General features: G+C 39.5%; 1 protein-coding gene across 1 annotated transcript; it reads left to right on the plus strand.

Annotated features, from left to right (window-relative positions):
- Window positions 1-2,930: 2,930 nt before the first annotated feature.
- On the plus strand, window positions 2,931-24,384 carry arl10 (ADP-ribosylation factor-like 10). The gene is made up of 4 exons (XM_038295812.1): window positions 2,931-3,192; window positions 14,158-14,341; window positions 21,358-21,533; window positions 22,626-24,384. The coding sequence occupies exons 1-4, from the start codon at window positions 3,055-3,057 to the stop codon at window positions 22,797-22,799; spliced, it is 672 nt and encodes a 223-aa protein (XP_038151740.1). The 5' UTR covers window positions 2,931-3,054; the 3' UTR covers window positions 22,800-24,384.
- Window positions 24,385-26,371: the final 1,987 nt, after the last annotated feature.

The raw sequence follows: 26,371 nt of genomic DNA on the forward strand, positions 1-26,371 counted from the left end.
CTCTTATAGTTTATTTTTACTTTCTCTAATCGTAGTTTTTTTCTTTTGGGGACAAGTTTTTATTTTATTTTTTTCCCCCCAGTTTTAAGAAAACCTTTCAGTCTAGCCTGTTGGTTGTCATGTGTTTGCAGAAATCTTCTAATCAACAGCGCCCCCTGGTGAATCATTATAGCATCGGCTATTATTATCCACCCGGGAAGAAAATAAAGAAGACGTTTTCTGTGAGTTTCATGCAATTATCACTCCCTGTTTGCCTGTTCTTAGTATTAAATATTAAATAAATATTAAGGATACCGCATGAACTAAAAAGCATTTGATCCTTCAGGTTAATTAAAAGTAAATAATTTTTAGAAGTATAATGTTTTGTTCATTTCTAGGTCACCCACAATTTCAAATCGTAAGAAACCATTTAAAAACTGAATATTACAGGTACTATAATCCTGTTTTCTGAGAAACACCTAAGTGCCTCTAGATGGCGCTCAAGGCAAGGGTTCCTCCTGTACAGGTAATACAACATACCACTTAAAAACACATTGGTAAACTTGCACATCTTTTATTGATAACTCGGTGCTTTTGATGCGTTCAAGTCCCGTAGGAAAGTTGCACTTGGGCTTGGAAGTTTCAGTTTTTTAATCAATCCAGGTAGAAATTAGTTTCAACTTCTAAAATCAGTTAAAAAAAAAAAGAATTGTTTCATGATACTGTAATTTTCTGTGATACCTGTAGGCCTATATATGTGTAGCATCTGATGAGAGAAGAAGGTCTGTCTATGGTGAGGAAGAGCTGAACAGGTGGGTGGGAGAATCTGTTGGCAGGACAACCAATAGTTACACAACACAAATGTTTTTACTATTCAAGGACTAGCAGGAAGAAAAACAATCCAGATGAAAATCAGAATAAGTTCATTTAAAGTTGAATTTAGAACCCAAATTAAACTGTCTGGTCCTTAAAAACCAAACAAACAAAACAAAAACAAAAAGCCTGAACAACGCATCCACAATATAAAACATGGTGTTGGCAGCATCATGCTCTGTGGATGCCTTTCTTATTCAAGGATACAGAAGCTGCAGAGGCAGCAAAAGCTTTAGTTATGGGGAAGGGGTCAAAATAATGAGCTTATAACGTAATTATAAATTAGATTGTTTAAAAACATGTGTTTCAATGGCCTAGTTCAGACCTAAATGCACCCCCGGCTCCATAGCAAGATAATGTTTACACTCACAGTTAGACCAAATGGAGCATGAGCTATTTGCAAAGCAGAACTTGCAAAACTTTCATACTCGTGATGCTTTTTTTTCTTGTTTTTTTTTTCTTCATTTTTCTCTCTCTCTTTTTTTTTTTGCTCTAAGTGGTGAGTGACTTGCAGCTTTGACAGCATGGTTGAGTATAAATGCATTACAGTTCGGGCTATGTGGGACTCATTTATCAAAGCTAAAGCTTAACATTCCCTCTAACACAACACTTGCACAGTAAAACATGTAGTTGGCAGAATTATGCTGATTTTCTACAGCTGGGGTAGAGGGTCAGATTAAAAACCAATGAAGGCATGGGACAAAGTTTATTAAGCGTATGAATATAACCTAATACAAATGTAGTTAGCTTTGTTGAGACATGAAGTATTTTTCTTTTTTGATAAAGCTTATAGTTAGAACGGCTCAGGTTATCATGAGTTATCTCTATAGTTATGCTGCTATAGGCTTAGACTTCTGGAGGACATAGGGAACCCTTTTTCATCATTCTGCTTCATTCTATCTCTATTCCTCCACTCTGCAGAAACTGTTAGTTCAATCTCTAATGTTATGCTTTCTCTGCTTTTTCTCATAGTAGCTTTGCCTAGTCTGTTCCTGTTTGGCTGTGACACCATCCTGGAGAGAAATATCAGCTGTTCTGCTGCCATCAACACCTTTGTTTATAGATGTTGGTAATCGGCCTGTTTTCCAGTGTAGTCCTGTTTCTCTGACTGCGACTGGCTGGATGTGCTCTTCATTCTCTGACATGGGAGCTGCCTCAGAGCTCATCTGCCTGGCTGTGTGTTTCCAGGATGGGGCGGCCTTTTACATTTGCTTTTTGTATCTCTGCTTCTGTCTCTTTGAACCCAGTCGGCCTCAGCAGATGGCCGCTCACACTGAGCCTGGTTCTGCTGGAGGTTTCTTCCTGTTAAAAGGGAGTTTTTCCTCTCCACTGTCGCTACAAGCATGCTTAGTGTGAGGGATTGCTCTGAATCAATTTGACTGTATGATCTGGTGAACTGTAAAGTGCCTTGATATGACATGTGTTGTGAATTGGTGCTATATAAATAAACTGAATAGAATTGAATTTGAACAGAGGGAGCAGAAATAAGTCTCAATCTGGTCCTTTTTTGACTAATGGTAGGGGAAAATGTGTTTAATAAAACGAATAACATTTATTACATTGTTTTTTGTATGCTTTAATGTCCATTCATTTAAGTTAATGTCTAGCCTTATTTAATGAATTCGAACACTGTTGAACAGTTCATTTATTCTCATAACTCAATTAACAGTGACCAACAATATGTAAATTAAGACAGGTGTTTACCTTATGATTTTTATACGTAGAGCTAATAAAAAACACAACATTTTGGATTTGGAAAAATCACATCTGACAAATAAAGAAACTACATAAACGTAGTCATAATAATAAAGCATGTTTAGTGCCTGCTTAAAGGTTGTCCTATTCAAAAGGTATTTTAAATTAGTCAGAAAAAGTAAGACAGATCTAAACAGAAAAAAAATTGGCAAAGTGAAAAAAAAGTGTAAAGCTTGAGTAAGGGTTGAAAACATTTTTATAAGGATTATAAGAAGGTTCGACCAGCCAAATTTAGTTTATTATGCGTTTATTCGCTCCGACTCTTAAAGCTTCTGTGTCCGAGCAGCACGTGAACGCACCATCTTTCCATATTCCTTAAAGCGCTCCTCGAAACAAAAACAAGCAGAGAGCGCGGTCACATGCGGCGCGTGCAGCAGCGGCACTGCAGGAACCTGAAGGCTTGAGAAGCGCTCCAGGAGCAGACTCCAGTCTCTGCTTCTCGGCCACATGGTTCTTCTTCGGCACATCTCCATCGCCCTGACCGCCGCCGTGGCTGCGCTGGGCTCCGCGCTCTTCATCGCCCTAAACTACTTCTACAAGAGGCGCGTCTGGTCCCCACAGGCGGCATACTGCACCATCACAGAGGTGAGAGTATAAATCAGTTTATCAGGGAGACAGGTACAAGTTAGTTTTGGCGATATTAAAAACAAAATAGGAGAGTTCTGATCCCCGAATAATAAATGCTGGAAATAAAAATATGTGAAAGCTTAAAAAAAGAGGAAGATGTTGCTGGTGATTGCCAACTGGCATGCAAATGTTGAGCAAGACATTTGCTCAATAAATTAACACTATTGAATAAAGGAATACTACTTTTTTAGATGAATTTAAAAAAGATAGCATCCAACAATGAAGATCAGGTGAAATAGACAATGATGGAGAATTATTTTTTTAAACACACTGTAATGATGAAATAGAAGGAAACGATGAAGACAGAAGAGTCAGAGGAAGGAGAAGGAAAAAGCCAGGTGAGGTGATCCATTCCTCCTTGTGATTCCCCCCAGTCTGACCTATAGGGAAGAGAGAGAGACCATTGGTTGGTCCAGATGGTGCGAGAGGGAGAGTTGCTCTGGTTTGTTGTGTACAGGTCTAACCCGGATGGATGGATGGATGGATGGATGGATGGATGGATGGATGGATGGATGGATGGATGGATGGATGGATGGATGGATGGATGGATGGATGGATGGGCAGCAACATGTCTGTATAGCTCTTCCTAATGAGGTAGATCACATGACCTAGTGTCTGTCTTATAGACTAGTAGATGATTCCACAGGAGAGGACCCTGATAACTAAAAGATCTACCTCCCAAACCATTCTGGCAACCACAAGTATTCATTCTGGATTTAACAGGAAGCGAATGAAGAGAAGCTAGGATAGGAGAAATTATCTCTCCGTAAAAGTTTAATCAGAACTCTGATTGCAGTATTTTGGATCAGCTGAAGGCTTTTAACTACAGACTTCCTGATAGTAAAGAAAGTAAACAATTCCCTCTGGATCACCTCCACTAAGTCCACAAAGGGACAGAAGAGGAAGGCAGCTTTTCCATCACATTTGGTTTCTGAAAGGTTCTGGAAGGATTCCACATGACCTCGCTAAAGTTTTCACACCTTTTGAACTTTCTCTGTTTTTTGTCTTATTACATCTATTGTTGGATTTTATGGGATATGTCGACACAAAACTGGGAAGAGAAAATTAAGGTCATTTCAGATTTTAGAATAGAATAGAAAAATCCATTTACTGTCTTACAATGGAGAAATTTAAAAGGAAAATCTTCATATTTACCCCCTAAAAAGTAATTCCCAAAGTTTGGAATTCGGTTTTACTTTTTTCCAGATCAGGATTAGTGTGAGAAAAAAAATCTACTGAATTATGAAAAAGGGACGAGAACGATACGATTTCTTGTCTTCTTATTTCATTTTTGTTCATTGAAATGTTTGATAAGTTTGTCTGTTTTCCTTATTTGTTTGAATTTGGAAAAAGAGAGAATGGAAAGACAAACAAAATGTAATATCACAATAATTAAATATTGAAAAAAGGCCTATTTTTCACCTATTTGTACTCTTCTGCATGGTGTAAAGCATATATCAGATTTTTGCCAAGGCCTAAAAACACCTTCTTTATAGAAGCCCTCTTGTTTGATCAAACAGTTCATTCTCTATAAGCTTTACACTTGTGGCAGCATAAATAATAAAAATAGAACCATATCATCATCTTAGTTATGCACAATTTCATGCTTTTTTAACCACATTTAATCATCTTGAAATACACTAAAGCTTATGATTGTAACCGGTCCAAATACCTGCTCAGAACTGAGGTGGTTAGAACTCATCCTGCAAACCAGCTCTCTGTTGTAATGATATTTATGTTTCGTCACACCACCTCTTCCATAAAACTTACTCTGCTGGTGAATAAACTCTGAGCCGGTCAATGGATTTTTGTGCTGAAAAAGCTTTAACAAAACATCTCCTTTTAAAAGTAATCTTTGCTGTTATCTTCAAGCAGAGGTTTGTTTAACCGAACCAAAACTTAGAAATAAAAGGGCTCTGTCAGCGTGTTTTCTCACATTTTGGAAGAGTAATCATGGAGGCCTTTGAGCAAGCATGGGTTTTAATGATTTAGAGTCCATAATGCACCAGAAGCCAAAGAGTTTGATTAACTATTTATAATAGATTTTCTTTAGTTTCCTGCTTTATTTCAATCAGATTGATCAACACAATTAATTAGTAATTAGGGATTAATTTATGTATTTTTTGCAACATCTCCAACATGCTGCTACCTTGTGTAACATCATGGGAGGATCCACCAGTCGGGTACAATGTCCAGATACCTGAAGACCACATTTATCTATTCAAACAATATAAGAATGAGGTTCATAAGTATGGTGATAACCATCAAAACAGTCAAGAAGGAGACAGGTTCTGTGTTTTGGCACGAAACCAATTTTAGAATGGCTGCAAAGTACCTGGTGAAGGTGAATGCTGGTTGAAGGTGAAAATTGACATACCAAGTGGTTACCAAACAGGAAGCCTGGGTTCATATCCCAGCTGGGGGGAATGATCTGCCAGTGTGGGTCCTTAGGCAAGACCCTTCATGCCAATTCCAGCCATGGGGAGTGGGGGCCTAGTGGTTAGGGCATTGTGCTTGGAATCCCGAGGTTCTGAGTTCAAGCCCCACTCCCAGAGACAGCAGCTCTGGCTCCCTGATCAAGAACCTTAACCCCCACACTGCTACCCAGGCGCCGCATAATGGCAGCCCACTGCTCCCTAAGGGGATGGGTTAAATGCAGAAAGTTAATTTCATTGCGCTGTACTTGTTACAGTGTAATGACAATAAAAGCTGAAAAAATAGGCTAAAAAACACTCATTGAAGAAGAAGAAGCAATAATAAAAGCAACTTCATGCAAGGTCTTAGTTACACGATAGGGAAATACTGTTGCCTCGAGACATCAGCAACTTTACTCACAAATTGGCCTTTTAAAGAGAAAGGAAATAATTAAACATATTACCATAATTAGGGCACCAAGGCTAAGGCCCCGTCCACACGAAGACGAACCCTGGCCTAAACGCACAAATTTTTCACCAAACCAGCCTCTCATCCACACGAAGCCGGCGTTTCGGGGGTCTGTAAACGATCTTTTTTTTATTCAGCCTTCAGAGTGGGAAGATTTCGAAACGCCGTTTTCGCGTTTCCATCTTTACGCTCTAACCGCATTTTTTTTTTTACATGCATGCGTCATAGCGTCGCCTCTAAGCATGCATGCGCGACCAGTATCACAACAACAATGGCGCCGTTGCTGCTAATGCTACTCACCCTGCTGTCAGGCTTACAACAGAATCTTCTTCTTCTGGAATATCTCCAGGAAGAACAGAGCAATATCGATGACATAGTTCAGCACCTGAATTTGACTTAACCACGAAAATGGACCCGCAGGGCAACCATGTATAAATATTAGTGCACATGCCCAACATTTCGTCGCTTATTTTTGCTTTGGCACCACAGCGCCACTTACTGGCCTGGCATACATTTTGCAGCGTTTTCATGCATTCGTGTGGACGCTCACATTTATTTTACGTCTCCGTCTTTACGGCAAACGTTTTGGAAAATATCAGCGTTTCGTGTTCGTTTTGACTTCGTGTGGACGGGGCCTAAGGTTCTAGAGTGGCCATCACAAAGCCAGGGTCTCAGTCCGGCGGGAGGAATGGGCCAAAATCCCAGCAAACTATGGTCAAACGTCGAGGCTTAAAATGACACTTATAAAATAATTAGCAATCCAGTCACATTGATGTGTAAAGAAAACATCGATCCATCTGTATTTCAGTCATGGTTCGTTTTGGAATTCACAAGACAAGAGCTCCACAGCAAACAGGCGATTAATAATCTTTATCTTGACATTTTGAACAATGCTTTTTTGGATTTAAATGCTTCTTAGAGCTGAAATGGTCAAGACATTTTTTGTGGAATTTTTTGGTGACGATGTAATTGTAGGTAAATGTTTTTGATTATTCTGCAAGCATATTATGAGCAATAACGCAATTTTGGGATAGTGCTTATTTATTTTAAACCCCTGGTGAGATGTTAGGAGGAAGATATCCATAAAATGACCCCAAGAAACATTTAGTCTGATGTAATCTCTTAAAAAAGGTTTCAGTCTCCCAGTATCTGAATCCCTGCATTGAAACTCATGTCAAAGAATTTGCAAAAGCAGCTTCATTAGCATTCAGATGACAAAGAGAACAACTCACACCAAACAATAGACTCTAATGACCCATGAGAGGGGTGTTGATTTGCATCCTACTTGGAACGCTCCAGCACTGATGGGCCTCCATTTGGTCAAAAACAGCAGCTCCAAAGCTCCAGGCTGCTCGGCTGAGATCTTCTAGAAGTGACTCTCAGACAGGTGTCAAAACTTTTTACAAAACCTGAACCAGAGGCCCGATGCTTTTAATAAGCCTGTTGTAGTTGCAATGATGCTGATGATTGAGAATCTGCACTGGCAAGGGGAAAAAGGTTTCCTCCTTTTAATGTAGTATATTCAGTTACAAAGTCATAACTGTATATCCCTGTTAAGAAAGTTTTAGTTTAGCTAAAAACTGTGTAAAATTATAAAAAAGAAAAGAAAAGAAGTCCAGTCTAAACAAATGGGGTATCTGCATTGGTGAAACTTCTGCAGTATCAAGGTTGGGGATCCACAGCAGCACTATTAATCCATTAAACATGCAAACCATCAACCATGTGTCTAAAAATGCTTTATTATGCTGCAGAATTATCTAATTTATTGTTAATTTATTTAAAACTTCTACAAATCTCATGTTATTGGGACTGATCCTGCAGCAGCTCAGGGAAGAGGTGTTTCTAAGGAGAGAGATAAGATTTGGTTTCAAAAGGGCTGATAGAAATGAGCAAATAACTTTAGCTCACAGTTGGAATTAAAGCTTGGTTGGGTTTCTAAACAGGCAAAAGTTATGGAAGACTCTCTGGAGTTTCATTCAGTTGCTTCATTTTGTAGAAAACAATTAACAGATCACAGGATGACACGAAACTAGTCATTCTGTGACAACTTTCTGGCTTTAAGAAACACTATAAGAAATCAAGAACCCTTGTGGTAGTCAGTATCGTCACTTTTTTAGCTCAAGCAGAGGGAAAAAATATGAAATCACTTGGAAATGTGTATTACTAAAACTAACCTGGATCAGATTACATTCGCTGGTTAGAACCTTGGTACTAACACAAGAGATGTCAGGTGAAACAAAGGAGAATATTGGCAAACTTTCACAGTCAGCTGTGTCTATAATCTGGACAAAGTAAGAAACAACATGGTGAGATGGTTAAAGGCATGTTGACCAAGGAGGAAATTGAAACGTCAAGACAGAAAACTTAAATCAATGTCTTGAAAGCAGAAAACACAGAACAAAACAACCGAGGAACAAAGTGAAGGAAACTGAAGTCAATGTTTGTCATCAAACTGTTAGCAACTTTTATGCCCTGCTGCTCTTGATTTTTGATTCTCTTTAAGTTTTTACTTTTGATTTTCTGTAAGGGCTTGATTTATGTTACTTTGTGTGTGCTGTTAAGAATTATATCCTATTTATCTTAACTTATCTCCAGTCCCTTCCCCTATCCTCTAGTGTTCCTTCTATTTATTGGTCTTATTCCCATTTAGCTTGGTTTAAGTTCTTTTCTAGTTACCGGTAAGCTCTGTTTTCTCTTTGCTGCCCCTCTATTTTTCCCTTAATTGTGGAGCCAGACTGATGAAGAGTACCGTTTGTCACTCTTTGTTCATGTCTCAGAGACTGCAAGCTGTTATAAGAGCCAGAGGTGGTGCATCAAAATACTAGTGATGTGTTGGATTCCATAATTTTTTCCTTAGAACTGCGTGATTCTAGATCTCGTTTTCCCTTTTCTTGGTCTAAAAAAGTAACTGTTACTAAAACATCTTTTTCTTGATTTCTTTTAGTGTTTCTTAAAGCCAGATAGTTGCCATTTGAAATGACTTTAAGTTTGTGTCATGTCTGTGATCCGCTTTTGTCTACAAAATTAAGCAACTGAATGAACATCCTCCAAGACCGGTGATTCTCTAATTTCCAGTTGTTGTATTATCCTCCTCTGAAGTTAATCAGGGCTGGATTCTCTTCTCTATCACGTGTATGTATTCTCCAGAGTGTCTTGATGTTTTGGTCCCCGAGTTCCCTGCCTGTTGTTGATTGGACGTAGGCTTCTGTTGCCAGCACTCTCATTAAATCTGCAAGGAACCACCTCAGCTTCTATCTCTGCATTTGGCTCCTCTACAAACCTCCCCACCACTTGACAGAAACCACCTTAAGGAATGGGATTTACCTACTTAAAAGCTGTGAAATCCGTCAGGAACACCTAAGAAAGCAAGGTCACATTGGGTTTAGAGAAAGTATTTGTGGACTGTAGATGACGCTGTCATCTGCTGGGCCCATGGAAGCACAGAGCGGGACAGAACGAGACTGAAAAAACTGGTGAAAAACTGCTCTGGACTCTGTGGAGGAAGTGGCTGACAGGAGGTGCTGTCCAGGCTTACATCCATCATGGAACCAAAGCTTCCACCCTATGCACCAGTCTGTAGAGGAGCTGAGCAGCTCCTCTTTTACATCCTGTTTGTAAAAAGGTGTTATTGTACTGACACCCAGTACAATAACCCTGTGTTTATCAGTTGTGGGATCAATAAAATCAATCAATGACAGGGTGAAAGTCATATTGGATGATGATACTTGGACTTTTATTTGGTGCAGACAACTGCCTGAGAAGATATGCACATTTCCACAGTTATTAATGATATGTCAGGTACAATCTCTAGAGAAATGGCAGTCATTACATCCTCAGTAAATGCAAGTTAATGTTGATTTCTTTTAACTCGTCCTATCCCACCAATTAAAGGGGAAAAACCGTTTTTTTTACTTTGTTCGGTTTTATTATATCCAAGTAACGTCTTTCTTTGGGCAATGACTTGAAGGCAAAACTAAACTGTTCATAATTTATCATTTATGGTACGCCAGCATTCATAACATGTAGGCGAATCACTGTCCCCCAGACATCTGCGGTTATATTTTTTTAAAACAAAGCGGTGTGTTTATGACGTCATTTGCGCCCCGGACTGGAGTTGTGACAGGCAGCCTGGGGCACAGCCGGCTACGCTCTAGCCCTTCTATTCATTCAGCTAGCTAATCTGAATCGTTCAATTCCATTTTGAGAGCGAGATCATCTGTGGTAGCAGCACTAGACATCTTCCAGGCATGTGAGTAAAACTAGCAGCAGCTCAGCGGACAGGAAGAATGAATGGTAGCCGGCGAGCACGGATAACGTAACGATAATGTAATAATGTAAAATCAAGGGGCCAATGTAAAAAAAAAACGGTGTTCCCTTTAAATTGATATCTGGGGATGACAACATTTTTGAAGTCAATTACATTCTTTGAAGAAGAAGAAGAAGACGTAAGGTCAGTGTCATGGCCTGCAAAAAGTCCAGATCTTGATCCAAACAGAAAATCTTTGGTGGAAGTTGAAGAAAATGGTCCATGACAAGGCTCCAACCTGCAAAACAGATCTGCCTAAAGTAATCATAGAAAGTTGGAGCCAGCTTAATGAAGACTGTTTATCATTAAATTCACGCCTTAGAGACTGCAAACTGTTGTAAAAGCCAGAGGCGGTGAAACACAGTACTGCTGCTGTGCTGAAAGGTTATTTTGTTTGTTAAATTATTTTCATCATTCAATTTTCCCCTTCTTGAGGTAAAAAGTTAATTGTTACTGACACATTTTTTTAAATAGTTCTTTTAGACTTTCTTAAACCAGAAAGTTGCTGCCTAGAATAGCTGTTGTTTCGTCTCATGTCTGTGATCTGTTTTTTTTTTCAACAAAATTAAATTGCCAAGGGCTTTACACAGCAGGGCTGTCAGAGGCGGAAAGAGGATGAGCTCTGACGTAAAGACCCAGTGGGACAGCTCATTTATCAGCACAATCCTCTGTAAGGTGTTCTGGTGAAATATGAGTTTAATCTTGGTGATGATCTGATTTTCTGTTTATTATAAAAAAAAATAACATCTGGGTGTAAATAACAGATGTACTGTGATGCATAAATTATGACGTTACGATACATCCCATCCAGTTAGGATGTACTGCACCCATAGCTCTGTACCCCTCTACTACTCTTTCTGTACTTCTCTCTATCTCTTTGCTGTCACCACTGATTCTGATTCAGTTTTTCCTTTAGAGAACTGTAACATTTTGTCTGCTTTGTAAGTCGCTTTGGATAAAAGCTTCTGCTAAATGCATAAACATTTAAATGGTCCACCAGCTGAATATTGAAGCTTTTAACTATATCATAATCCTATTCCTTTATGAAAGTGGTATTTGGCTTAAATCATGCATCTCTGGGCAATCCATACTAGTTCTGCTGCCCCTCCCTACCCTGTTTTAATGAACGCTAGCAAAATAACTAGATAACCATGGTTCCCCCAGGAAGCACCTCCCTTAACCGTGTTGTGCCTGCACTCTAAACAAACAATTTCTAAAGTTAATCTAAACTGGGCAAAATGTGTTATTTGTACGCTAATGCTTAAAAGTGTAGTGGATATGTTTACGTAAGGGCGTCCTACATGCTTGTCCCCCAGCTAGCTATCTTTTTCTAGGCATGCACACTTGCAGGTGTATATGTTTGGTGAGCTAAGGTTTCAGATAGTCTTTGAAGCTCACCTTTCTCACCACGGTTCTATGAAAATGGCATAGGGTCATAAGAGAAAAATTGTCTACGAAGTGTATGAAAAGTAGAGAAAGGCCTCAGAAGAGAGAAACAAGACCAGAGTGTTTTTGGGATATTCTTTCACGCGATGGCGTACACTTAAAGAACAGGTCTGGCTTACTACTGATGCCTCAGTTACGAAGTTTCTACTCATCAGGTAAAGTTTGTCATGCTATCCATTTCACACCACTGCTAGTAATAGGCATGTGCACGCTGTCGCACCATTTCCTCTCAGGAGCGGGTACAGGGTTTTGCAGGTGCTTTTTTTTTTTACTCTGCGCAAAGCATTCTGGGATATATCTGCCTCTTCTGAGGCCTTTCTTTTCTTCTCATACACTTTGTAGAAACTTTTTGTCTTACGATCCTCTGCCATTTTCAAAGAACATTAGGGAGAAAGCTGTGTTTCAATGAGACCGTAGCTCAATGCAGATATACCCCTGAAAGTGAAGATGCGCATAGTTAATGAGACGAAAACATAGGACGGCCTTATGTAAGTTTTAGTTTTTGTATATATATGTATATTTTCGCATGGAGCATTATAGCAAAAGCCGTAAGGCTCCAGCTGTGAAAACAAATCTGTTTGATGAGCAAATCTGTTTAGCTGTTAACCTTACAAAATGTAAAGAAGAAAATTCATTTGCTAAATGGAAATAATGCAAAAATAAAATAAAAAAAATAATACAGTTAAAAAAACAAGTTTTCCGATTAAAAGGTTTTTACGCTTCGATGAGGTGATTTTTCAGTTTTTATATTTTTCAAAACTGCAATGAAAACACTTTGTTCACTTTGTGCAAGTCACGTTAAAAAAAGATGTGTAAAAATAGGAGAAAGAAAACAGGAAGCAGTCGGAAGATGATGGCGCCCACTAGAGCCATGGCTGAAATATGGATATATATTAGGGGTGGAATGGTTCACAAAATCCACGGTTCGGTTCGGTTCACGGTTTCGTGGTCGCGGTTTTCGGTTCGGTTCGGTATATGTTTATTGTTACAGCGAAATCTGATAAAAATTAATGATATTAATGAAAAAATCCCCCAAAAAATAATGAATTGTAATTATTTTTAAATGATCCGCGGAAACCCTGGATCATTTCCGTATGTTTTGCTGCTTTGAATTTAATCATCTCGCAACGATCTCCAAGGAACTCAGAGTGGATCGGACGGGAGCCACAGCGGAGGCTGTATGCTTTGCTTTGTGCAGGCGGTCTGGAGCGCAGCGGGGCGGAGCGGAGCTCTGACGGAGTTTGTGGGATTTCGGGGTTAACATGACCAACATGTTGGTCATGTTGCTGTTAGCATAAAAAAAAAACCTGTTGCACAATGCTTGCACACTGTTGCACTTTTATCCACAACTTTCTTTCCGCCGTCATCGTAGGTCACTCTAAATGCAAAGTGGTCCCATACAGCAGACCTATAAAGTGCTGCTGGCGCGTCTTCCAACTCCTTTTTTTCCCACTCGCCATACCCACACAATTCTCCAGAACAACAGATTTTTTTTGCTACACCTGGTTACGCTGCTTCGCTTCTTCTTGTTCTTGTTTACTACTGGTGGTTGGCTTTGGTCGCAGTACCGCCACCTTCTGCTCTGGAGTGTAAACGCTTCGCCTATGAGAAAAAGGAGCAGCGCATGAACCGAAGGCAACACACGCGAATCGAACCGAACAGTTCGGACGGTTTTCATAAACCCTTCCATCCCTAATATATATTTCATGTGTTTACATCAGCTGCTGCTGCTATGTTGTTATCATACTTATTGAAAACAACTGGGTATGAACAAACATTCTCATGCAATTTTTATCATATTTCTTATCTAATGGAAATACAGTAATTGCGAAACTTTGAATTTTCAGAATTAGTGGAATCTTAACATAGTCACTGCTGCCAGACAGGACTTGATTAAAATAAAAGGAAAAAAGGACCTTAAATATTCAAACAATCAAGGTTAAGGTTTTTTAACCTAACCTAACTATTAATTCCCACGTTCATTTTTTACAGAGTTGGGTCTCAGTGGGAAAAGTTCTCTTCTTGAGATCTGAAAGTTATTGGTTTAGTTCCTAATTCCTCCTGTCATGTTGATGTGCCCCGGAGCAAGGCACGTAACCCAGCGGCCTTACATAAGTGTAGATGGTTGCATAAATGTGTTTGCTTTCCAGAGAGTGATTGGGGGAATATGTCTTCAGTATAAAGCACTTTCAGAAGCTGGAGGGACTAGAAAAATGCATTATAAATGTATTCCATTTACTCAGCATCATGCTTTGTCTGATTTTTTGACTCGATTTGCTCTGCTGCAGGAGGAGGAGGAGCAGGAGAAGCGGCAAGTTCTGGTTCTGGGCCTGGATGGAGCCGGAAAGAGCAGCATGCTGCAGGGTTTGAACCCTGGGGAGTCCGCAGCTAAAAGGGGCCGGTGCCGGCCCACCCGCGGCTTCAACTTCATGAGCCTGGACGCCAATAGTTGTCAGCTTGGCTTTCTGGAGAGTAAGACTTTCATCCTTATCTGTCTGGATTTCTGTTTTAAGAGCATAAAATAATAAGATCACCCCTCTGTTTAGAACATCACAGCCTTTATTTGATCAAAAACTAGAACAGGCCCAATTATGCTGTGTCTGATTCTCTAAACCCAGAATAATATCACTCTATTTAAAGGCAGTAGAAATTAAATAATGACTTCATTCAGTATGACAGGACCGTGAAACGCTGAGGCCTCAAACTAAGTTTCAGCAGAGGGATTCTGAGGAATGCTTCATGCTTGGCTGCTGATTTATTCACCATTTCAACATCTAATCGGTCTCTCATCTTGGTGAGTGGAACTCACGACGACACCCACTCAGAGTACTTCAGAGGCTAAGCGGTAAATGTCAGAGTATTGTCTCTGTGACGCTGAAGCAGAGGTAGGTTGGTGGGTGGTTTAATCTCTGTGGGAATCCTGGAAAAACTTTGAGTAAAAGTGAGAGCCTCGTAATGCTGCAATAAACTGTTTAAAGCATCAGATGAGATTCAGGCTCTTCAATAAATTATCACTCATTTTAAATGAAAAAAATGGAGAATAAATCCAAAGTTTCCCTTTTAGGTGAGGCAGGATTCCAAAGTGTAGTTATATTTGCGCTTTACCCTAAAGTAATTAGACTTAATGAAGTCATTATTTTATTTCTACTGCCTTTAAATAAAGTGACATATTGGCTAACACAGTACATCCCAGTCTGTAGCCGCATAACAAACTTACAGGGTTTATTTAGCTTCCTTTGGCTAATATCTTACAGATCACTTTAATGCAGGTTGCCTCTTATTCCTTCCTAAAATGAGGTCTTACTATAGAGATATAGTATGTGAGTAACTGACATTTGCATGTCCAACAAGTCCAAAGTTTTGTTTTCTCTGGTACAGCAGCATTGAAGCTGTTGAAATGTTGGAAGTGAAGCAGAGAGTGAGGAATAAACCAGTTATTGCCTGAAATGCAGTTGGATGTTGTGTCTGTAGCTTAGCAACAACAGAACCGATGGCATAACATACATAGGCTGTGTCCGAATGTCTGCCCTGATCCCTATATAGGGCACTACTTTTAATAAGTGTCTGAACGTCTAGTGGATAAAAAAGTATTGGACTTGAAATTTCCCACAATGCATCTTGAAAAAAAGTGAACATCCATGGTCACTAGACAGCAGATATATCCAGAAATTCTTTGTGAGGGCTCTCCTCACAAAGTATTTTGGGATTTGGCCGCTGCCACAGCGGCTACAAATAACAAAGATGGCGCAGGCACCACGAGGTGGAGGAGTTACGTGAACAACGGGGAGTGAAAAGTAGTGATCATCAGTCCGAATGGTCAGTTAACTGAATTCACTATAAAGTCTTCTATATAGTCTCCGCTCTGTATAGTGATTTAGGGTTGGGGGGGATGTTTGGGCACAGCCATTGAAAGCATCAGATAATGGAATCTAAACAATTAAAACACTGGTGAATTCTCTGGGTAAATAATATGGAGGGAAACTAACTGCCAACAGTTCATTATCTGGGATGCAGTGATGAAATTTAACAGTAACATGCCCTGGACCACATGTTGTTTAGAGCACTGTCGGCAGTTTTCCAGTCTTATTTAAATCTGTCTGTCCATATGGTCTGAAAGCCTGGCAGAGAGACACTGGAAATGGGGATATGATCCTGCAGCCATGTTTCAGTGAAACACATATTACCACATCCCTGATTTCTGCCAGGCTCCTTAGATTATCTTCTAACTTGTTTCCTGAAATTCCTACATTGCCCATAACGATTTTCTGGAAGAGATGGTTTAAATGTCTTCCCTCTCTCTCTTCCCTTTGTTCCTGGTCTGCATCCTCTGCACCTTTTCAATTCAACTGGGGCTTGCGGAAATAGTTGAAGCATTGATTTAGCTTTTAATTTATGAGTAAGCTCTTCTGGGGGTGTACAAAAAAAAAATAGCTGTGTTTGCTATGGTTTCTCTTCATAAATGTGTTTGGCAAAAACACCTTTAGCTACACACCATCCAAAGCAGAGGTAATAAGCATAATGAAAAAGAAACTGATCCACAAACAAAAGAACTGAAGTACCTTTAAAAAGTAATAACAGTCTCAAGCTAGAATTACTACTCCAATGTGCTGCCACTTTAAAAAGTGCAATTAAAACTGGATTAACTGTCTTCCAGTTGGATGACGTCTCAAAATATCATACAACCAAATTAGCTACAGAATAGCCTGAAGGTAAAGACCTTTTCCATTAGGAATTCTTGTGGGCAAAGTTTATAATGTGTGTAAAATTAAGGCAGGCTAGTGTTACACCTTCTGTAAGGGCCAAAGATCCACAAAATCATTCTTACAAGTAATAACCAAAACATCTTACCTGCATCATACAGTTTAAACAGCAACAAAGGCTCATCTGAGCTAAATATTTCATGTTAAAATACATGAATAGAAATCATAATAAGTTTGTTTTTAATCAGGGTGGAACCTTTGACCACACTAGGGACTTCAGATAAAACCTGAAATAAACACCTGCAGGTATAATTATCTCCAGACACGTAATAATAATTCTAAGTATAATATTGATTCGATATATTAGATAATGAATAACCTTTTTTATGATACAAAGAAAATTTGGGGATTTAAAGAGTGCATTTTTTGCACTTTAGGGCAGTTTGACAAATCAGCACAAGTTCAATGGAAAGTAGAGAAACATTAAGTGAAAGTAGACAAAAACATCAATGTTCTGATACCAAGGTTGTGTCTCAACCAAGGATTATGACATTTGAAATCATTTCAAGATTTAAAATAAAGGTTTTATTATCAATTTAAAACCGAAACAAATGTAGAAAGAGCAAAAGCATAATCTATGCTTATGTCAAAACAGTGAATAAAATAAAGTCAAACCTTCTATGTCTGTAAAAGTTTAAATATTGCCTCAGCTGTAAAGTATGGCTGAGCTGTAAGGCTAGGGTGATGCCTGGGTTTTAACATTCATTTTGCTCAACTTTTTGGTTTTGGATTTCTGAAACTGGAAAAGTACTGAATTAAAAACCGTGACGTAAATGAAAAAATAATAATATAATAATAATTAACACTGGCACCCTACAATGAATCATCTGCTGAGTGTCTGTCATATGTGAGAAGAACACTATCAGCTCTGCATGAACAGGTGGAAACAAAAACACGTCATCTTAGAGGAAGCCAGTTTGGATACATGGAATGTGACAAAGTTCAGCTCAGGTGAACTTTGCATCCAATTCAAGGCATAAAGAAAGAGCAGTGTGCTGCAATAAGAACCTGTAAATATTTATGAGAATCCAACCCGTTGTAATTCATTCATTCTCCATTCACCCTTTTAAGTTTCTGCAGCGATGCACAGAACCCTCACAACAACCAACCATTCGGGACATGCTGAACTTTATCAGCCGAGGCTGATGTTAACCACTTCCCGGGATCATTATAAGGTTTACCAAGCTGCTGCGGAGACCTTCATCATCAAACCCACGCCCACCTCCTTCACAACCATATGACTCAGTAAATGCATCGTGTGTGTTTACATGTGGGTGGGTTTGCAGAGCTGCAGGACGAGCGCCTTGCTGAGCTCCCAGCTGAGCAGCATGTCCAGACTCCACATCACATCTGGTGAGCAGGTATTTACTGCTGCCACATCACATCAGCCCTGGCTACATCCCGGCCCAGTATCCTAGCAACCTCCTCTAATTGATTCTGCCAGTGAGGACCTACAGTCATGCCTGCCAGCGTGTGACGAGCGATCAGTTTGACCACTGAGCATCTTCGGACGTTAGAGTTCTAGTTGCTATGAAACTTTTCTTCAGTTGACTAAAAAAAAAACATGATTTCTCTTGTAATCTCATGACTGCTCTGCAGCATGCTTTCATACGCTCTCTGTAAGGGTCACATTTTACCTGTCGAAGTCATTTCATATTCCAGCCAGTCATCTTTGAAACACGAATATGCTGGTGCTGCTGTTTCTGTAAACAGATTCAGCAACACTGCTCAGGAATAAATGAGGTGTTCTCAGTTTAACCCACATCGTTTCTGCTAGAAAGGAAGAATAATATCTGTGCAATTCTTAAAGCCAATCTTCTTATGAAAGACAACGTTAAATGAAGAAAGGGGAGATTAACCTAAGATTTCCCCATGAACCTTTCCCTACAAAACCAATTTCCTCAGAGTGGAAGCATTAAGATGAAGGATGCTGCCTTAGCTCGTTGCCTCCTTTATTGAAATCTGATCTTATTCGTTTTGGCATGGAAATGAAATAAATCCAGTGTCAATTTTCTTTAAAGGAGCTTATCTAGTTCTGCATTAAACTGTCAGGGTTTTTTTATTAAACTGGAACCTGTAGCAGTAAACGCTGCTGACAGACATGCCAGAGGAAAGCCCCAGAGGATGAAAAGGGATCAAAGCTGCAGCATCGCTGAATGGATCTGCCGCTGCTCTCACTTTCAGATAAAAATCTGATAAACAAGCCTGTCGAAAACACATTTCTCCACATTAGGAATTTCTTCTACATTTGCTTTTTCTTGTCGTACTTAAATGTTTCAGATCGAATATTTTTAGTTAGGTAAAAATTTAAAGTTGTTTTGAATGATTTCATTTACCAGGGGAAAAAATATATCCAAAGCATTCCCATCCTTAAAGGTACTGTGGAGGATTTTTGTTATTTAAAAAAAAAACAACCTTGTCCTCTCCACTTAAAAAAATGCACATGTACAACCCTGTACCTGCTACCGAGGGGGAATGCCTTATTTTTTATTTATATTTTGTCCTGTCTGGCGATGTGGCAATAACAATAATTGTCTTGTTGCCAAAAAGAGAGCCCAACAGATTTTGCTTTCACAAGTGGAGAAGTACGGCTATCGCCATAGTGTTCCGCTTGATTAATGCATATAAATAGCATTATTATAATTAATGCAGGGAGTATTACAGATTTTATGGACACTGCAGTGTAAGTAGAACAGGAAAGGAAAAACAGAAAAAAAAGAGAAGATGAAAGAAAGAGGAGATAAAGGGGAGTTAACGATAAAACAGCTTTAGTCTGCTTCATCACCTGCAAAGAGATGTAAAAAGAACAGCACAACCAACGAATATATTGTAAGAGATACAATAAAGTAACACCTTGATACTATCGGGAGAATGCCTTTTAAACAGCCGCGTGGAATAGCATGCAGGAGCTCATTTTTTTCTTGCGCGCTCTGTTTAAAAATTTCTGTTCCCATAGCTCATACAACCTTACTGTGTCCGAACGTCCGCTCTAACCTCTAAATCTCTCAATCACTGAAAGAGGGCTGAAAGAGGAGCTAAAAAAGATGTGGAAAGTAAGAGCAGCAGTGGTGCCAGTGGTAATTGGAGCACTGGTGGCTGTGACCCCCAAACTGGGAGAATGGCTACAGCAGATTCCAGGTAAAACATCAGAGGTCTCTGTCCAGAAGAGCGCAGTCCTAGGAACAGCTAAGATACTGCGCAGAACCCTCAAACTTTTTGCTTCTTTGGTCATGTAACTCCTCCACCATGCGGTGCCTGCGCCATCTTTTTTAATTAGTCGTGAGAAATTAGTAGACCCTAAAGTCCTCGATCACTATGCAATGTGGACTATATAGTGAACTCAGTAAACTTACCGTTCGGACAGCTGATCACTTCCCCGTTTGGTCCACTGCGTGGTGCCTGCATCATCTTTGTTATTAGTCGCCGCTGCTGGGTAGCGGCAGCCTATGGCGACGGCGGGCCGTTGTGACAGCAAATCCCATAATTCTTTCTGAAGAGAGCATTGCATGCAAAGCATTCTGGGATATATCTGCCTCTTCTGAGGCCTTTCTTTTCTTCATAGACACTTTTTCTTTTACGACTCTGCCATTTTCAAAGAACTGCGGGGAGAAGGTGAGCTTCAATGACTGTCTGAAACCGTAGCTCAGCATAGATATAGGCCTGAAAGTGTGCATGCATGGAAAAAGATAGCTAACTGGAGACAAGCAAGTAGTACGGTCTTACGTAAACATATCACCAGAATGATGATCCACCCGGAAATAAAATATCGTCCTCTATACCTTTGACGTAGTGGAGTGGGGTTCAGTATTTCGATGATCCCTTTCATCTTGGCCATAAATGCCTCTGGTAAGGTCTTGCATGGCAAACAGGCATTGGAAGGAATACCGTGGGGAGTTCCTCAACCCTGCCATCATGGCTTCTCCAGTGGAAGCAAAGACTGGAGAGTCACTCATCAACCAGGCCGAAGTTACTGATGTGGTCAAAAAGCTTTTCTTGGTGCATGAAGGAGAATCTGCAACCAAGGCCTGTTCCTAACTTTGACTGACAGGATTTCTACGGTTTACCTGGCTCCCTTAGGCCAGGACCTACGTCTGTGGGGTGCTTTGAGTGGCATATCCTCTCCAGGTCCTATCCTAGGGGTCTTCTGCGTGAGTGAGGAGAGAATGTAGCAGAAGTTGGACAGATGGACGTGCTTACTTCAGTAATCAGACGCTGCAAAGGTCTGTGATGAAGCTCTCGCTTTACCCAGTCAGCCTAAGCTCCTTTCCTCATCTTTGGTCATGCAATCTTGGTCATTACTGCTTCTTCCATAGGGTGGCCAGACACTACCTTAGAGATCTTCTGCGAAGGTTCAGAACTTTTCTACAATAATGGCTCTCATTGCATTTTACTGTATTCCTAAAGTCTTAAGGTGTTCACATGAGGGCGAGTAATTCAAGTCATCCTGATGTAAATGCACATTCATGCGAGAGCTAACAATTGGCGATGGGAATTGGACAAATTGTGCGAGTTCAAAAATCTGAAATTTTCTGTCAGTTTGCATGGCTTTAACCAATCAGGGACTAGTGGTGCTTGTGATGTAGTGGGATGGACCAGAGCTTTCTACAGTCACAAACTCACTGGAGGCTGATGCCTCTCCTGCTGTGGCAGAGTAGCTCCAGATGATGACGGAGCCAGTCTGGACTGCTCAGGCTTCTGCATAGCAATGAAAAGGTTTCTTCTCTGCAGTTGGCGGCGGTGAGGACCTGCGGCGGTACTGGTCCGACTACCTGAGACGGACTCACATCCTGGTGTTCGTGGTGGACTCGTCTGACAGGAGCCGCCTCCCACTGGCGAAGGCCGAACTGCACCGCCTCCTGCGGTTGCAGCCACAGTTGCCCGTCGTTGTTTTGGGCAACAAGCAGGTACACTAAGAGAATGATTGTTGTTTTAAAATGTTTTTCTTTTCCTTCTTTTAGCTGTCATTTACAGAAAGAACTGAACTATCCAGAGTAAATGTCTTAATTTTTTTTTTTTACAATAGGGAGTCTGCAATAAATCCCACAGACATTAGATTAAAAGTATTCAATGATCAAGTAGCTACATGTCATTTCAGCCATCCTGCTAAAATAACCCAACTCCTGGAATAAACATGCCTACACTTCCTCCTCCTCATATTCCTTCACCCAGTGCTCCACCTCTGGAATTATGCACGACTCCTGGCAGGAGGAAGGAATATTTATCACATCAGGCAAGGAGGCAGTGTAGCTTTCATCCCCTCTGTGCTTCGGACTGGCAGGATATGAGCCAAGAATAAATTCAGCTCAGCTACACCAGTGATCCGTAATGATGCAGAAGAATTTCAGCTTCTCTAAGGGTCTGCAGGTGTGAGCTACACACTGTTCCCTCTCTGCTTTTATCTGGGAAATTAATGAGGTGGATCAGACAGAACATCTCCTGAAGACTTCTTATACTTATAAAACATTAACAGAAAAGCCTTTTTTCATCCAGGCTTTACTGGAAAGATTGAACTTTATACATTAAAGTTTACTATTATACACAATGTTTGGTTTATGTGAATGGAAGGCAGGGAAGTGTTTTTAATCACTGGAGTCAGACACTTATAAAGGTTGTAGCACTAAGTGGTACTTTTCCCTCGCTCAAGTTTGACCTTATTTAAGTAAAATAAATACGAAATAACCCATGTGTTGATTAAAATGCACTCACTAAAAAGGAAGGAGAAATCTACAGAAGCTCTTAAATCTTTAATGGACCGTGTTGGAGGGCTGCAATACAAACATGACTGCTTGTAGAAGAGCTTTAATATGGACTGGTGCTGGTGAAGAGATGGGATTTATTGGTCACACCAGGTTATAGATGGAGGTCTATAGGGGTTTAGATGCCTCCGTTTAGTTGGAGATATCAATAACGATGCCTTGATCATGAATAATTAAGGACCTTTTAGGGATTTATGTTCATTAAAACATCATTCCTTTTGTTTCTCATGCTTCCCACAGGACAAGCATGACGCCCTGAGTGTTGCAGAGCTCCATGACGCCTTGTCTCTGGACGCTTTGACTGACGATAGGAAACTTTTCCTACTCGCTGCCCAGCTGGACGCCGAGGGAGACAAGAGGAGGTCCCGTCAGGGTCTGGACACCGTCCAGGACCTCATCCTGCAGCTCGTCTGATCTCACATCCCTCTGCAACCGGAGGCGAAAGGAGAACTAAACCAAAAGTAGAGTTTAAGAACACGGTTCTCAGTTCTCCTGTTTTTGTTGGAGCTCTGGGCTCGTTTCAGGCAGTAGAGGTGATGAGCTGCAGGAAAAGACATCAGAATCCACTGCTATGGGGTGGGTATACCAACAGGGGAAGAGGAGGAACACAGTAGGAGGAAGCTTTGATACAATCAGGTCAAAATGTCCTAGCTTCACGGAGGAGTCGTTTTTTTAAATCTTGCATATTTGAACACATTTGCACATTTTTAGCTGCTTCTTCTTTTTGATTTATTTATGCAGAATGAGATAAAAGTGAGGAGAAAATGTAGTTTTCAGACTCATCAGCTTAAGCAGCCTGTAAACTAAATGACAAGTTCTATGAGATCATTCCCTTGGGGGATAATTACCAACTTCTGTATTGGTGTTTTATTTATGGAGATTCAAAGTGGAGCCCAGTGACATTTATTCTTTGTCATTTTACAGCACAGCCCTGCAGCAGCTGTAAAAAATATGGTTCACTTTACATTATTTAAAAGGATTTTCAGGCTTATAAAACGTGCTCTGCAGGAACAGAGGAATCTAATATTCAACCAGAGGCTGCAAAAAGAAGTTTAATATGAACAGGAGTTATGAAAGAACTCAAGTGCAGAACTCCTGTGAAGCTGTTAAAAGTCTTAAACACTGCAGCTCACAAGTTTCATGTTTATACTGGGACTCCATGCAGCACTGAAGGTTCTGTTCTGAATGGACTTCAAGGACAAACTGGCAGAAATCCCAAACTATGGCTGCAAGGACGTAAAAATGTTAACTTGGTCCTTCACACATAGTTGGTTTTGGTCTTTTCTGTTGATTTTAAGTGGCTTTTTTAAAAAAGATTCTATAATATTCTGAACTTGGTGGTTTTTCAACATCCAGAAACAGATATGATTAAAACTAAGTAAAAAAAAAAGATAAAATTAAATAAGTTTGATCCAAATAAGGTCAAAATGTAGATTTCAAATTCAACTAACTACTACTAATTGAAAAATAGTAGTAGTTAGTTGGATGTCCATTTCAGCAAATGTTGGATTTTTAAACCGAGATCTTGTTGAAATGCTCAAAATATTTTTATTTTACTCTAATTTAATCATGTTCCTTTAAAGGTTTCTGTCGCCACTTGTTCTACCAACACAAATACCAAAATCTAAAGACATTTAAATAATTTTACACTAAATAAATCACTTTATTAACCTAATACATTTGCAGGTTTTCAATCATTTCTTCAACAAATTGCTGAGATTATCCTTTTACACCCCATTCAGTAAACCAAATTATTCAGGTTGAATTTATGGGTCAGGTGGGGGTGTATTCTCAGCCTCACATCTAAAATGTCATTTATAAAATAGATAGGTTTCTGTTTTAGTGTTCATGATGTTTTCTCTTCCTAAATGTTGTGCTGGTTACATGTTTTTGTTTAAATAAACTTGACTATATTCCAGTCTGAAATGAAACTGATCAATCTTCCCTCCATATGCAGAATATTAACAGAAGTCATTTAAATAAAGTGAAATGGTTTGAATATCAATTAAGCTGAGTTTTGTCTAAACCGAATACAATAGAATGCAAAAGCTAGTTATGAAGCTAAAAATACTATAACATAGTAAAGAAATATTTTTATTTAATATTTCTTTTTACCCATTAACAGTATTGAAGCCTTTTAAAATAACATTTTTTTTGTAGGAATGGGAGTTACAGATCTTCAGAGCCGCTATTAAAAACAAAAACTAAACTAATGCTACCTTTCAAACTTGTTTTAAAGCATCCAGTGAATGCATTTTTTTAAGAGTGCAAACAATGACTGGGGTGCATAGAAATAAAGGCCTGATAGTCGTCTACCTGAACGATCCTTCTATTTCATGGAATATTCTTTTTTTTTTCTGAGACTAAATTTGAGGGTTTAATTATCAAAAAAAAAAATTATCAAAAAATGTTTTGAATATATAACATAATTTGATGCCCTTTTAAAAGACTGACAGGAAATATTGACAGCAGCTTATCCACCACCTAGCAGGATGCATCTCTTTACATTTTAAAAGAACCAAAGGAAAGATATAAAGTCTTTGGAAGATCAATTCTCATCTTGGCATCACAAGAAAATAATTTGATCAGATGAAACTAATAAAATGTTATTTTATCAAAACTGGTTGGAGTTCTCATTGTTTTATAAATTCTTTCAATTCTAATTAATGTAAACTGGGAAGACAACCTTCACTACTTTAAGCGACACTGATCTGAATTAAAGGAAGATTAAACCTGGAGGGTCTCCACCCATAAACATGAAAGCCAGTATAAGCAGTAACGTTATTTGAATAAGTATGTCTGTATCCTATCAGACCACTTTATAATGATCCAGTCAAGGATCAGCAGTTACACGAACCAGATAGAACTGGGAGAAAAGTAAACATCTGAGGAGCAGAGAACAGCTCAGACACTCAGGAAGTTTGGTTATGTAAGGATCAAGCCCCAACAAGTGATAAGTTATCTGGCTGAGAGGCTGTAAACAACTTTTCCTCTGTCTGCCGCCAGAGCAGATCAATGCAAACACAAACCGATAAATCCTATAGAGCTCCATACCTGGCCTGGAGCAAAGTTCTCCAACCGGTAGAACAGGAAGCGTTCAGATTAAAAACGTCAGTGTTTTTACAGCAGGGAGCCAACGTGACCCAGTCAGAGAGAGAGATTGTAAATAAATACGATTACTGAAACAGATCATTCACTATGTTAGTGACATTTAAGGTCCCGTTCACCAGTCAGTAACAAGTGTTTATAGGTTTAATCTGCAGAATTAGACATGAGAAATACTTTTATCTTTACAAGCTGTATGTGAATTTAATCTGTTTATTAGAGTTCAATGAGGGGAAAGCTAAAAACTCAACAAAATCTGTGTCCTGTAAATATTCATAAGGTGGGTACTGGCTTTTCCCCGAACGCTTATAAAAAAGGTGATGCAGGAACTGATTCAGAAAGTTTTTTTTTTAGCAATGAATATTTGCTCTCCAGCCAATCTGATAAAAAAAAAAATGCAGAAAACATATTAGATAAAAGGTAGAAATGTATTTAGAAAAGTCACTGATCACTTTTTTTCCCCCAAAATTAAAGCATCAATTGGGGTTAACGGAGGAACAGACGTGTTTTTAAGAACATGACAGGGTTTGAACTCCTCTCTGGAGGAACTTCAAAACCATTTCTAAGGAAAAGGTTTTAGAGACACAGTCTGGATCCTTCAGGTTGCTTAGTAACTGAATTTCTTCAGCCACTCCTTCGATTCCTTGGTGGTATGTTTTGGGTCATTGCCATCTTCTCTGCTCTGGTTAATTAAAAGACACATCAGAGTAAAGATCTTCTGGGACGAGTCTGAGTGATGATGTCATCCTACATCCTTTACAGAAAACGGCATTGAACAAAATACAAGCAAGTCAGTTTCATTTCAAATAGTATATTCCTTTGATTATAACAAGTTAAGACAATTTATGAATGGAACAAGAAAAAACCCCCAGCTCTATTAT

The sequence above is a fragment of the Cyprinodon tularosa genome, unplaced genomic scaffold (genome assembly GCF_016077235.1).
Source record: "Cyprinodon tularosa strain WSP-4 unplaced genomic scaffold, ASM1607723v1 ctg36, whole genome shotgun sequence".
Taxonomy (NCBI): Eukaryota; Metazoa; Chordata; class Actinopteri; order Cyprinodontiformes; family Cyprinodontidae; genus Cyprinodon; species Cyprinodon tularosa.